Source organism: Ictidomys tridecemlineatus, chromosome 9 (genome assembly GCF_052094955.1).
Source record: "Ictidomys tridecemlineatus isolate mIctTri1 chromosome 9, mIctTri1.hap1, whole genome shotgun sequence".
In the NCBI taxonomy this organism is placed as follows: domain Eukaryota; kingdom Metazoa; phylum Chordata; class Mammalia; order Rodentia; family Sciuridae; genus Ictidomys; species Ictidomys tridecemlineatus.
The window spans coordinates 107834646-107849870 of record NC_135485.1 but is presented as its reverse complement, the minus strand read 5'-3'; the positions used below and the strand labels follow the sequence as shown (position 1 = coordinate 107849870).

Genomic DNA, 15225 nt, shown 5'->3' with positions numbered 1-15225 from the left:
AGTTTTAGAGAGGTTTATTTAGAGAGGTAATTTGTTTAGTCATTGAGCTAATGGAGTCTATCATCAATCTCAGATCTGTCTGAATGTACGAATCTTCATCACAAAATAACTATATTCTTTAATCATTTATCATGCATACATAAAACTTAAGAATTTCATGATATCCAAGGTAGGTTTAACAGAAACCCCAATTGTTGAGGCTTTGATATTAAATTTTATGAGTCCTGACACTTAATTTTGGGTGTGTATGTGGTGATGAGGATTGAAGTCAGGGCCTTGTAGATGGAGGCAAGAACTCTACCAACTGAGCTATATCCCCAGCCCCTGACGCTTGATTTTATGTGTGCACATTTTGGATAAAATTGTAGGTTCATCAATTAACAAGACTGATTTATACAAAAGAATGCAATTTATGTGGACATTGGCTGATTTATTTGGTAGAAAATTTATATATAGCAATTTCTCCTTAAGGAAAATGCTAACTCAGAAATATCACCTGTTTAACGTGGGTACAATGGAGTAAATCTTCTTAAGGTAATATTTCCATCAAGAGAGGTAAATTGCCATATTCCTCTTGTTAAAGAAGAGTCCGCCAATAATGGGGAGGCAGATCACATGTATTGCAATTCAACATCATCAGATGTTGTCCCTTACTGATTATTTAACATAGGCCTCAGTCTCCTCATTTTGTAAATATGCTTATCCTACATTATTCACCTAAAACATTTAACGCAATGTCATCTGTGTTCTAAAATATACATTTTATGTACCAAATTGTACATGAATTATAATTATTATGCTACTTATTATCATTGTGACATTTATTATTGTTCTATTTAACAACTCTGTAGCTAAACTGGAGAAACAGAACAAATGGACATACAGAACAATCCCACCCTTAGAACCAGGCAGAGGCGGGTACGAGTTACCATGACAACAGCGCGCGCCCAGACATTATCCGCTCGCGCGTCGCTTGGGAAGAAAAAAAAAGCCTGGGTTGCGTGTTGCGTCATCACTACGCGCTCTTTAGGTTTCTCTGTGCTGTTTTGGAAGGTCCCGGCCCGGCTACCGTCGCCTCCCGCCGGGAATTATTTCTTTCTTTTCAACCTTTGTTACATCGCACCGAGGCTGCAAGGCAGTAAGTACCGAAGGAAGAAAGAGAGCGAAGAGGTAGCGAGTGAGCGTTTAAGAGATGTCCGAGCTCATCCACCTCTGAGCCTCCCGGTGTATTCTTGATTCTGTCAGCTTCCTCTCAGCTGGGATCGCGCCGCGTCAACTTCCGGGCGGGTGCCCGCCAGCACGGCCTCCGCCGCTCCCCTTCTTTGGCCCCTTTGTGTCCCCGCAGTGTCGAACCGCGGGCCCTGGCAGGTCCTTTCTCGAGGCCAGAGGCACAGTAGTGCAGGCAGCCTCTCTCTGTGGGCGGGCGCGCGGCCCGCTGGGGGGTTAGATTGGGGAACGTGCCTGCGCGTGCTGGGGTAAGAGGAGGTTGCACGAGGGTCAGCTCGTGGTTCGAGTAAGGCGGGGCGTGAGGGGGGACGCGCGAAGGGGAGTGAAAGCAATGGAAATTTTAAAAAGATATTCCTGTTCACCTTCTGGTCGGTATGGCTTAACAATGAAGGGCAGCCATAATAGTTCTGAGCCACTGGCATGTTTGCCGGCCCATTATTGCCTTGGGAATGAAGTATTAGGGCTTTGTATTGTACATTGTTTTCACGGTCTCTTTTCCTCTTTTATTTTTCACCCCCAGCAGATAGTTCATTTAAAGTCCCCTGCCCTCAGCGTGGTGGTTTCCACCAAAATGAATCTTTTCAATTTGGACCGTTTTCGCTTTGAGAAAAGGAGTAAGATTGAGGAAGCTCCCGAAGCAACCCCCCAGCCTTCCCAGCCCGGCCCTTCTTCACCAATTTCTCTTAGTGCTGAAGAGGAGAATGCTGAAGGGGAAGTTAGCAGGGCAAACACCCCTGATTCAGATATAACTGAAAAAACAGGTGAGTTACAATGTTGCAAGTTGATCAAAGAAAAATTTAAAGGGCGAATGCGAGAAAAGATTCTATTTCTAAATTTTAACGTCATACAAATTGATGCATTATCTTCTAGTTTGCCCTTTAAGGTACATCTTTGGTACTGTCATAAGGACTATGTATCTGAGCACCCGTTCATTGTTTCTTCACTTTTAAAGAACTCCGTTCTTGGAATATAATCCAGTGGTAGAAGTCAAAAGCAGAATTTTGGTCGCCCTTGGGTCAGAGTGGCTGCTGAAAGAGGAATGAATGTAGGTGACTCAGTTCTGTGGTAGATTTTGAGACTGCTATTTTTATTTATTTATTTATTTATTTATTTATTTATTTATTTATTTATTTATTTATTTATTTATTTATTTATTTATTTTCGGTACCTGGGATTGAACCCAGGGACATTTAATGGCTGAGCCATATCCGACTCCCCCCTACCCTTTTTTTGTATTTAGAGACGGTCTTGCTTAGTTGCAGGGCCTCACAAAATTGCTGAGGCTGGCTTTTGGACTGAGGTCCTCCGACCCTCCTGCCTCAGCCTCCTGAACTGCTGGGATTAAGTATGTGCCACCGCAGGCAGCCTGAGCCTGTTATTTGACCAGAGATTGTTTATCTCATATTCCTTCAAAAATTGTAAGCTAGATCAGTACCTGAAGACAACCTCTGTACAAATAAAGTTCAGATCATTTTCAGTGTATTGCTTCCACCAGGCTTCCTAGATGTCCCTAGAATGGCATTTGCATAATTGGTAATTCTTCTTGGTGACCAAATCGTTTTTAATCACATTAACAGATTGTTATAGAGAGAGGATTTGAGAATAGGCCAAAAATTAAAATTTCTATTTTAACCCATTTAATGAATGTTAACAGTTGTTTTTGTTTTTGGTACTGGGGATTGAACTCAGGGGCATTTGATCACTGAGCCACATCCCCAGCCTTATTTTGTATTTTATTTAGAGACAAGGTCTCTCTGAGTTGCTTAACACCTTGCTTTTGCTGAGGCTGGCTTTGAACTCTTGCTCCTTTTGCTTCAGCCTCCCCAGCCATGCACCACTGCACTGGGCCATAAATATTTTTTAATTCCTTTTTTTTTTTAGGCATTACTAAGTGCTTTACATTGGGTCATTTAATTTGCATAGTAATCCTACAAGATAAATACTATTTAATTTTGGAGAAATGACACTATGAGAGGTTAAATTTTTAGGGACTTTGTAGAGCCATGATGCAATCATGCCTTCTGATTTCTGAGCATAAACTTTTAATCATTATATTATACAGTGAAAGGTAAAAGGAACATTATAAGCTTTAATGTTTATTTCTGTAAGGCTTTCTTTGTTTGTTACTAGGGACCAAACTCGGGGTCACTGAACCATATCCCCAGCCCTATTCTGTATTTTATTTAGAGACAGGGTCTTACTGAGTTGCTTAGCACCTTGCTGTTGCTGAGGCTGGCTTTGAACTCATGATTCTCCTGCCTCAGTCTTCTGAGCCATTGGGATTACAGGAGTACACCACCTTGCCTGGCTGTAATACTTTTCTTTTTCTTTTTTTTAATATTTATTTATTCTTTTAGTTTTCGGCGGACACAACATCTTTGTTTGTATGTGGTACTGAGGATCGAACCCGGGTCGCACACATGCCAGGCGAGCTCGCTACTGCTTGAGCCACATCCCCAGCCCTGTAATACTTTTCTTAATGCAAAAATTTTAAATGCAAAACTCAAGTGTTTTATAAGCAGCTTTAAAATTAATGTCACCTGAAAGATTGGCAAAATACATAATTTCAGCCTTGATATTTTCTTTGCCACTCTACTACTTAACTGTAAGAGTGATGACCGATTCCTTATAAGTTATCATAAGAGTAAAATTTTAAAATACTTTGGTGTAGTTAGAACTTTGTGGAATGAATTATAGGTTGCTTTGAGGTAATTAGGAGTCACATTTCCAAGGACTTTGATTCTCTCAGAAGTTTTTAACTTGTACCAATGTTATCATTACAACTGAAGAATTTTAAGCCTAGAAATGACTTTGATGTTCATTGTTTCAGTAGAGATTTGATTTGCATAACAAATGCCTTAGGTAATGTCTCAAGGCCCATGTACTTTAGTGTTTTCCTAGTGCTTTCCATCTGTTTCTTATGTAAATAGGAAAAGTGAGGGCTGGGTTCTAGGTATAGGATTTTGAGTCTGTTTCCTCATTTTAGTTAAAGGTGGGACTTTGGGCAAGGCACTTAAAATCTGAGATCCAGAGATTGTTGTCAATTCTGAAAGTAAAAGCACTTTGTACACTGAATTTCAGTGGGTTTTTGTGTTTGTTTGTTTTTTGGACTGGGGATTGAACCCAGGGGCTCTTAATCACTGAGCCACATCTTCAGCCCTTTTTGTTTTTTTTAATTTAGAGACTGGTTTAGAGTTGCTGAGGCTGGTTATCCTTTGATCCTCCTGGGACTACAGGCCAAGCAGGTGCTACCATGCCCGTCTCAGTGGACTGTTCTAGTTATTTGGCAATATTTGTAATGTGAAATTACAAATATTCTAATCAGAATTCATTTTTCTGTTTTACTTGATTATTGTTGTTTTGGTACTGTGGATTGAAACCAAGAGTGCTCTACTGCTGAGTTATGACCCCAGCTCTTCTTATTTTTTGAGAACAGGGTCTCATTAAGTTACTTAGGGCCTTGCTAAGTTGTTGAGGCAAGTCTCAAACTTGCAATCCTCCTGCCTCAGCCTCCTTATCACTGGTATTACAGGCATGAACCAGCTTGCCCAGCACATGGTCATTCTTAAAATTGGGAAATATGAAAATTAATTTTGTCCTAGGAATGGTTAGAAACCATCCTGCTGTTAAGATATGATTACTGGGCCAGGGATATAGCTCAGTTGGTAGAGTGCTTGCCTCACATTCACAAGGCCCTGGGTTCAATCCCCAGTACCACCAAAAAATATGTGTGTGTGTGTGTGTGTGTGTGTGTGTGTGTGTGTGTGTGTTTATTGTAAATGATACTGTGAATTTTTTGGAGTCTTGAATTAAAGTTAAGTCTAAACTGTATATTATAGTTAACTTAGTGTCCAGTGAATAGTAAATAGTATGAATAGTATGGTAAAAGAATGAAAAAGTTTTATTAAAAAGTCTAGCAGTATTGAGTACTGTATGTTGATAAAGGTTAGAGGTTGAAGGGAAAGAAATCATTTAGGAAGTTCTTGTAATCTGAGCTTACTGATAGCAGAAGTAGAAAAGAAAGAAGCATTTGGGTTTTTTTTGTTTTGTTTTGTTTTGTTTTAATGCTTATGTTTTATTATGTTTGTGGTAGTAGGGGTTGAACTTGGGGCTTGGCACATGCCAGGCAAGTAAGTGATCTACCATTGAGTGACATCCTTGGCCTCCATTCACAATTAGATTGATGGTAGAAATGCGATAGGTTGAATGTTAAGATTTTTAGTTTAAGTAATTGGAAGAAAAAGATGGTAGAGCTATCCATAGAATAGATAGGCATTAACTATTAAAAGCCATTGAGCAGGTCTTTGAGAATTCAAGTAGGAATCAAAGGTCCAGCCTCCAAGTGCTAAGGCAATTTAGTGGGTAAGAGTGGAAAGTTTAGTGAATGGAGTGTTGAATCAAGGTTAGGACTGGTGTTGGAGATATGGGAATCATCAGTAATATGTGAAAATTGACTTTACTTTTTTTAAAAAATTTTGTTTATTTTTTTTTTTATGTGATGCTGAGGATTGAACCCAGTTCCTCACACATGTGAGGCAAGTGTGCTAGGGCTGAGCCACAACCCCAGCCCCTTGACCTTACTTTTTTTATCTTGTGGTAACTTCTCATACTGCCATTGTGGAATGATACTGTACTAATTTATTTACAGCAGGCAGGGCTTAAGATTTAAGTCAGCCTATAGGATGCAAATTGTATATATTCCAGATAACCCATATTCACTGACTTTTCTAACTAATCCTATTGTTTTACCTAATAGAAGTTATGGTTTTCTTTTCTTTTTTTTTCAGTACTGGGAATTAAACCCAGGGCCTCATGCATGTCAGGCAAGTGTTGTACCACTGAGCTATAGTTTCAGCCCTTTTTATTCTATTTTGAGACAGGGTCTCGCTAAGTTGCCCAGGCTGGCCTCGAACTGTGATCCTCCTGCCTCAGCCTTCCGAAGAGCTGGGATTACAGGTGTGCGTCACTGTGCCCAGCATGGCTTCATTTTCTACCACTCTCCTTCAGTTACTGTGCCACAGCCACATTGTTTCTTCGATATGCCAAGCATGGTCTCATCTTTGCTTCATTCCATTTATTCTTTGTTCTGCTTAGAAGATCCTTTCCACTGATTTGCATATGACTCAGCTCCTTCATTCACATTAGTGAAATGTTATCTGTTTTAGAAGGCCTGTCCTCAACACTGTGTTTGAAATAACAACTCCTCTGTCCCCTGCCCCAGCTTTACTCTGCTATATGTGTCTTCATAATGTTTACCTCTACTTAGCATTACATTATGTATGTGTTTTCCTTGTTGAGTCCCATGAAATACATAGTTCACTTGCTCATCCTCATTGCTCAGAATGGTGTCTGATATATCAGGAAATGTGTTGAAGTATTCTTACATGAGGAGAGGGTAATATTAGTAAGTATCCCTTTTTTTTATGACCTTGAGACAATCCCCAACAATCAGATATTCTGTAGGTATGGATACGTGAAAACTGTTTTTGGCACAGAAGAGGCTCCACAATGCTCATCTAAATGAGAGGTATACAAACTGAAAAATAAATATTAAAAAAAAGGGGGGGGCTGGGATGTGGCTCAAGCGGTAGCGCGCTCACCTGGCATGCGCGCGGCCCAGGTTCAATCCTCAGCACCACATGCAAATAAAGATGTTGTATCTGCCGCAAACTGAAAAATAAATATTAAATAAATAAATAAATAAATAAATGAGAGGTATACACTTAACCCGTTGACCTAGGTTTGGTTTTGTTTTTTGGATGGTGCTGAAGAGCAAACCTAGGGCATCGTGCATGCTAATGCTAGCTCATGGTATCACAGAACTATTTCCCCAGTCCCTCAATTTATTTTATTCTCACAGTGCCCAAAGATTTCAGTGGTTGTTACTTACATATTATTTTTCTTTTTTTCTTTGATGTGGGCACACAGAGGTTTTAGAAGTATTAAAATAATGAAAGATAAATGAAAGAGGAGAGCTTTGTTTTATGTATAAGAAGAAAAATATGAGTAAAGCATGATCTTCAAGGAGCAGAAAGAGGAAAGGACATCATTCTAGAGAAAATAATAGAGAAAAACACATTAAAGCAAGGTAGAATCACTGTTTACAGATGATTAAATTCCCCATTATTCATGGGAAGGATTATGATTTCTTTCTTTTTTGGTCCCAGGGATTGAACTCAGGAACCCTTAGCCACATCCCCAGCCTTTTTAAATATTTTATTTGGAGACAGGGTTTTGCTGAGTTGCTTAGGGCCTCAGTAAATTGCTGAGGCTTAGAACTCAAGATCCTACTGCCTCAGCGTCCCTAACCACTGGGATTACAGATGTACCCCGCCATACTTGGCATCTGGGAAGGATTATGAAAAGTCATAAGGTGATGACTTTTGGAGTAGACAGTAAATAATATAAATAATCATTGTTTATTGGGTGAACAAATGATGAAAGGGTTGGAAATAAGTGATGCCTTGAAGATTGTACTATATGTGTATAGAGGATGAGAAGAGGTTGTTACTTGTGAAAGAGGAGGTTTTAGACAGTGTAGATGAAGCTAAAAAAATAGAAATAGAAGCTGCTGGGTTGTAAGGGACCTTTATCTGCTGTGCAAGGTGGGGTGAACTTTATTTGTTATATACTGTAGAATATTTTTGCACGAAAAGACCATTAATGAAGCTGTTCTATTAATTGAAATCTCTATAGGGAATTGACTATAGGGATGACAGGAAGAACTTTAGGGGAGTTTTTATATGATATGTATTTGGTGATCAGTTGAATGTGGATAATTTAGTCAAGAGGAAGATGCTAGTAGAAAAAAAACAAAGGGAAGGAGGTATCTGAGGAAAGGAATCAAATACTTGACAACTGAAGCACAGTTGGACAGTTTAATTTTTCAGAGGAACTGAAACACATTTTACCTAGGAGGAAAAATTGAAAAAAATAAAATTAGATGGGTTTATCGATCATTTTTTGAGATTGGAATAGAGTGAAGTTGCAGTGTGTGCTTAGGGAATTTGAATACCTGTTATTAAAAAGGCTTCCGGAAAGCGTTGCTCTGACTCATACAAGATTGTGTGATCTTGGATAAAACCTCAGTTTTTTGAACTTCATTCCTCTTTGCCTGGCTTTGCTTAGGAGTTTTCTGTTATCCTTGCCATTAGTAAAATGGTTTGATCCTTTCAATGATAAACCTGAGTGTACTGTTTTAGCGTCACAATTTGTAGCCAATAAGTAACTACAGTAAGTATTCAGATGTAGTATAAAACTTCAGTGTATTTTTTTCTTTCTTTTTTTTTGTGGTGCTATGGATCGAACCCAGGGCCTCATACATGCTAAGAAAAACACTCTAAATGCTATCTCCTGAAGTGCCTTTTTTTTTTTTTTTAAGATGGAACAAGGTAAGGTGAAATTTTTTTTTTAAGAGAGAGAGAGAGAGAATTTTTTAATATTTATTTTTTTTAGTTTTCAGCGGACACAACATCTTTGTTTGTATGTGGTGCTGAGGATCGAACCCAGGCTGCACGCCTGCCAGGCGAGCGCGCTACCGCTTGAGCCACATCCCCAGTCCCTGAAGTGTCTTTTAAATGTGTGTTATTTTCCTTTTCTACTCTTACTTCACATAATTAGATATTTTTTCACATCAAAATGTTACATAAAAAGTTACATGAGGGCTCAGGTTGTAGCTTAGCAGTAGAGTGCTTGCCTAGCATGTGCAGGGGCCCTGAGTTCAATCCTTAACACCACATAAATAAATAAACAAAATAAAGTTATTTGTCCAACTACAACTAAAAAAAAATTTTTTTAAGTCACATGAATATAGCATTATATAATGATCTTTGTGATCTTTAGTTCTAATGTTTATTATTTTGATTTTTTTCCTCTCTGTGTATATGGGTTAGGTTTTCCTTTTGGCTTTAAGCAAAAATATATTGTATTACATACACATTGTAATGTAACTTGCTGTTAATTAGAAGGATTTTTTTGATACTTTCCATGTCATTCTATATTATAGTATGCTATACTTGCCGGGTGTGGTGGTGCACACCTGTAATTGTAGCAGCTCAGGAGACTGAGGCAGGAGGATTTTGAGTTCAAAGCCAGTCTCAACAATTTAGCAAGGCCCTAAGCAACTCAGTGAGACCCTGTGTCTCTAAATAAAATATAAAATATGCTATACTTCAGTTTGTTAGTGAGTATAGAGTATCTTATACAGATATATTGTACTTCCTTATAGTTCCCTGTTGATGTCCATTAGTCATTTTGGTTTTGTTCAGTTAAAAAAAAAAAAAAATGCTATAGCGGGTGTGAGGGATGCTGCATGCCTTATAATCCCAGTGACTTGGAGGCTGAGGCAGGAGGATCGCAAATTTCAGTCCAGCCTCAGCAATTTAGCAAGACTTGTCTCAATAAAAAGGACTGGGGATGTAGCTCAGTGGTAAAGCAAAAAAAACAAACAGTAACAATGACAAAAAATACTGTAGTTACCATCCTTTTTTTTTTTCTACAAAATTGTTTTTTGCATGTATACAATCAGTGTGAAAATTCCTGAGAATGGAATTGTCAGATTAAAGGGAGAATAATTAATATTTTGTTACTGTCAAATTACCTCACACAAAAATTTGAATAAATTGTACCTTCTTACAGCTTGGTTTTGTGATGTCTACTTTTTCATATTTGGCTTAAGTATTTTAACCTTTTTTTAACCTTCATCGGGCTAATAATTAGACAGAAGTATCTCATTACTTTATTTTTTAGGTATAGTTTCTTAAATGTATCTGCCATTTGGGTTTTTTCTGGGTTCCTCTATGTTTTTCTCACGTCTCTTTTTCTGATAAATGATTTGTACATTTTTCATCTTTTTTTTTTTTTTTAATTTTTTCTGTGTTTAGTCTGTTAGGGCTCTATAACAAACTACCATAGATTGGGTAGCTTATAAGCAACTAAAATTCAATTCTTACATCAGGACACCAGCACATTCAGTATGTGAGAACCCACTCATAGAGGGCAGTCTTTTCTCTGTAACTCACATACCTTTATGGGCAAAAAAAATCTCTTTGGCCTCTTTTATAGATCATTAATAACATTCATGAGAGCTCTGCCCCTGTAATTTAGTCACTTCCCAAAGACCTTACCTCCAAACCTTAAGGGTTAGGATTTCTTTTTTTTTTTTTTTTTTAAGAGAGTGAGAGAGGATAGAGAGAGAATTTTTTTTTAATATTTATTTTTTATTTCTCGGCGGACACAACATCTTTGTTGGTATGTGGTGCTGAGGATCGAACCCGGGCCACACGCATGCCAGGCTAGCGCGCTACCGCTTGAGCCACATCCCAACATACCAATTTTTATTTATTTATTTATTTGAGAATTTTAATATTTATTATTTAGTTATCGGCGGGTACAGCATCTTTGTTTGTATGTGGTGCTGAGGATCGAACCCGGGCCGCCCGCATGCCAGGCTAGTGCGCTACCGCTTGAGCCACATCCCCAGCCCAACATACCAATTTTTAGAGAGGACACAAACATTTGAACTGTAATGTCCTGTTTGTTTGCCACAGAAAAGCTTCACTTTGTTTTGTTTTGGTACTGGGGATTGAACTTGGGGGTACTTTACCACTGAGCTATACCTCCAGCCCTTTAAAAATTTTTTTATTTTAAAAGAGGGTCCCTCTAAATTACCCAAGTTTGCTTCAAATTTGCAGTCGCCCTGCCTCAGCCTCCCAAGTAGCCATAGAAAACAGCAAATTTTATATTTTGTATTATGTTTGTTCATCCTTTAATATATTTGGGTTTTATGTTCTGATCAGGCAGGCATTTCCACATTATAAATATATCAGCCCATATTCTTCGAGCATGTTTGTGTTATTTTAAATTTTTTATTATGGAGAAATGCACATAAAGGATAAAAATTACCATCTTAGCCATTTTTAAGTGTATAGTTCAGTGTACAGTGTATTCAGTCCAGCACATTGTTACGTAGACAATTTCTAAAGTTCTTCATCTTGGAAAACTGAAACTCTATACCTGTTAAACAACTGTTCCCCATTCCCTATTTCCCTTGTCTCTGAAACCACATTGTATTTTCTGTCCTTATGAATTTGAATTTATTTGTTCTATGTACCTCATTAAATAGAATCATACACTATTAGTATTGTTGATTATCTTTTTTCATTTAGCATATTGTCCTCAGGATTCATCCATGTTATTTATGGTATATTTCAGAATTTTCTTCCTTTTTAGGGCTAAATAATATCTTTTTGTGTGTGGTGTGTGTGAGATGTTTTGTTTATCTATTCATCCATCAGTGGACACTTGGGTTGCTTCCACCTCTTGGCTATTACAGATTGTACTGCTGTAAATATGGGTGTATAAATATCTCTTCAGTGGTCTGCTTTTCTGTTCTTTTGAGAATATATCCAGTATATCTGGATAATGTGGTAATTATATTTTTAAATTTTTGAGGAACCGCCGTACTATTCCATAGTGGCTACACTATTTAACATTCCTGCCCACAATGCATAGGCTTTCCTTCTCCACTAACATCCTTACCAACAATTGTTATTATCAATATGTTTTTTTGTTTTGTTTTGATTTGGGTTTTGGTGTTTTTGTTGTTGTTATTGGGTTTTTCTGGTGTGTGTATGTTCTGGGGATTGAGTTCAGAATTCATATACGTTAAGCATGCCCTCTGCCAATAGGGTACATCCCTAACTACTTTCTGTTTTTGATCATAGCCAGCATGAATGGTGTGATTTGGTATCTTATTGTGGGTTTCGCATTGCTTTTTTTTTTAATATTTAGTTTTTAGTTGTAGTTGGACACAATACCTTCATTTTATTTATTTTTATGTGGTGCTGAGGATTGAACCCAGTGCTTTGCACATGCTACCCGAGCATTCTACCGCTGAGCCACAACCCCAGCCCTCACGTTGATTTTTTTAACTTTATTTTGTTGAAAGAGTGATATAATTTTCTTCTTGTTTCATTATTCACCAGTTACTAGTCATTTGTTCCAGAAGCATTTGATAAAAAATTAATTTTTCCCCCTTGGTACTGGCTGTTGAACCCAGGGATGCCTTACCACTGAACCACATCCTAGACCTATTAATTTTCTGTTTTGAGACACAATCTCAAAAATGCTGCCTCAGCCTCCCAAGTCACAGTAATTATAGGAGTGTACCACCATGTCCCACAGAAAAATTATTTTTCTTACCTTAAAATATTATCATTATACTCTAAATTCCTCTGTATATTTATATCTTGTGGGCTATTAATATATTTCTCTAATCTTATATTAGTTTACCAGATTATTTTAATTCTTAAGTGTTGTGACATAAATATATTGTGTCCTAGATTTTTATATTTTTGTTGCTTTTTTCTTTTGGACTCTAAAGTTATTTTTAAGTAGTTTTTATGTTTTTCCCCCTTTTTTAAAATTTGCAAGTGACTGAAACTTTGCTAACATGATTTTATTAACATTTACTTGTAATTTGACTGTTTTTTGAGACATCTAGTGTGGTCTTTGGAGAATTTACTGAGATTCTCTTTGTTGTGTAAAAATACTGTTAAGTTTTAAGGGTACTTGAAAAGCAGACAAAGTCTAAGTGTAGATTTAATTATATGCCAGAGAATAGATGAGTTTTGTTATATCAGTGTTTTTCAAACTAGGATCATAAATAATTTGTCATAAAATTAATTTCTTGGGTTTTGACTCAATATATATATATATATATATATATATATATATATGATCGTTAGTGGAGAGAAAATCATCAGAGTGTATTAACTATACCAAGATTTTCTGGAATCTTTCAGTTTTATCTAACAATCTGTATTTAGGATCATAATCTAAAATATGTCTTTTACAGTGAGTCTGAGTCAAAAGTATTTGAAAACACTGTTCTGCATCTTAAAATATGTTTGTGCCCTTTTCTTTCTTATTTTAAAATTTTTATTAGTTATTGATGGACCTTTATTTTTTTATGTATTTATATGTGGTGCTGAGAATTGAACCAAAAGCCTCACACATGCTAGGCAAGCGCTCTTCCATTGAGCCACAACCCCAAACCCCTGTGCCCTTTTCTTTATTAAGAGCTTACATTAAAGCCTCATTTGTCTTTGCCTTATATTCTCAAGTGAATATGCATTTCTTTATTAATATATGGTTGTGATACAACAGTTTTATTATAGATATAATAGCTATTGTTAAAAAAAAGCATCCCTTGAAGGTTTAATGTTTTTGCATTGGTCCAATTAATAGCATGACTGTCTTTTTTTTCTTTTCTTTTAAAAAGTTATCTTTAATTTTTTTTTTTTTTTAATGCAATGCTAAGGATCTAACTCAGGGCTTCACACAGGATGATAGGCAAACACTACCAGTTACTTAGATCTCCAGCTCATTGCTCTTTTTTCAAACTTAAACCTGAAATGTTTCTTCTTTCACATTTCATCTTAGAATGATATGCGTAAGAGATTGCTCTTAGAGCTTTCATTAGAGAGTTTAACTTTTATAAAATGCTATACAGTTATTTCCCTATTTACTATGGCCTTCAAATTAAGACTGACCAGATTTTACAATCTGTTGTTTTTATAGTCTGTTTGTCCTTTTAAAAAGACAAATTTATGATGTGTTTTAGTTGGCATTCAAAGGAACTGCCTTCTAAATAAGTTGTCATGTTAGTGGACTGAACAGTTTACAGCAATACATGATTAGAATATTAAAAATGGCAAATTTTTAAAAGACTGTCTCACCAGGTATAAAGGTTCATGTATTTTTATTCTACTTTGGGAGATGGCCTTTGCCTTATGGATTATCGAATTGATTTGAACTGTCTCTGTAAATTCATAATTTCCCAATGGTAATTTGTTTTTTGTTTTTTTGTTTTGAGTCTTTATCTCCCTCAAAAATAAATCAGTAGTAGACTTGAATGCTTATTTTGTTTCATTGTGTGCTTTTGAGAATGAGTGACAAGGATTTTGGAAAAGATTGTCTTCTCAAGCATACAACTAATGGGACATTTGCATATACTAATGAAAATATCTATTTTTTTTTAACAAAATAGCCATTTTAATTATTTTTATGTGGAAGAACAGGCTGTTTTCCCTCTTTACCATTTCACATTTTGCTTATTCCTCTTTCTTGGCACAAATTATGTTTCATTGTTATTTGTATACCTGGTTTGGGTTTAGTATCAATGAATATCTACAGTAAATTTACAAAGGTTTTGAAAATACTCCTCTATTTCCTGTCAGTATAACTGCGTGAGGCATGATTTTTTTCATAAACTAAATGAAGTTCTCAATGTTATTTGCAAATATGATTCAGCCTCATATTGACTGCTACAGTTTTGTGGCAATCATGGGTTGGAGGCTGTGTTTTTAAGTGTAACAATTTAGACTTCCCAAACTTGAAATTCACATTTATTACTTTCTCCAGTATGTCTTTGGGCAAGTTGCTTTTTCACTCATTGTTAACTGCAAAATGGGATACATTGTAGGACTGGGATTGTGGCTCAGTAGCAGAGCGCTTACCCTGCATGTTTGAGGCACTGGGTTTGATCCTCAGCACCACATAAAAATAAATAAATAAAATAAAGATATTGTGTCCATCTACAACTAAAAAATATATTTTTAAAAAATATGGGATACATTGTGTGTCCCTCAGTGTTATTTCAGGATTAAATGTTTGTTAAAAGTGAGGATTTGGGCTGGAGCTGGAGCTCAGTGGTAAAGCACTTGCCTCGTACATGTGAGGTACTGGGTTCAATCCTCAGTCCAACATAAAAATAAATATATAAAAAGATATTGTGTCCATTTACAATTAAAAAAAAAGTGAGGATTTAATGATGACCTAGAAAGTAGTTAATGGCAACTATTTAGTTTTTACCTTTGAGCTAAAGATCATCTGGCCATTATTTTTTATAATTAATTCATTGGACCAAGGCAATAGTTTTACTTTATTATGAATTCTTTTTTAAGTCTGATCTCTTTCTACTATAAGATATAGGGG

At 36.5% G+C, this 15225-nt stretch overlaps 1 protein-coding gene across 8 annotated transcripts in view; it reads left to right on the top strand.

Annotated features, from left to right (window-relative positions):
* Positions 1–983: 983 nt before the first annotated feature.
* Smarcad1 (SNF2 related chromatin remodeling ATPase with DExD box 1) overlaps positions 984–15225 on the top strand; it is an 81137-nt gene continuing 66895 nt past the window's right edge. For 3 of the 8 annotated variants that reach the window (XM_078021913.1, XM_078021912.1, XM_078021908.1), the window contains exons 1-2: positions 984–1138; positions 1748–1988. In XM_078021913.1, coding sequence (XP_077878039.1) covers positions 1799–1988 — 190 coding nt within the window. In that variant the 5' untranslated portion in view covers positions 984–1138; positions 1748–1798. Of the gene's footprint in view, positions 1139–1263; positions 1476–1747; positions 1989–6162; positions 6184–15225 lie in introns of those variants that run through there. The other 5 variants (XM_013363904.4, XM_078021911.1, XM_078021909.1 and 2 more) reach the window with 5 other exon arrangements.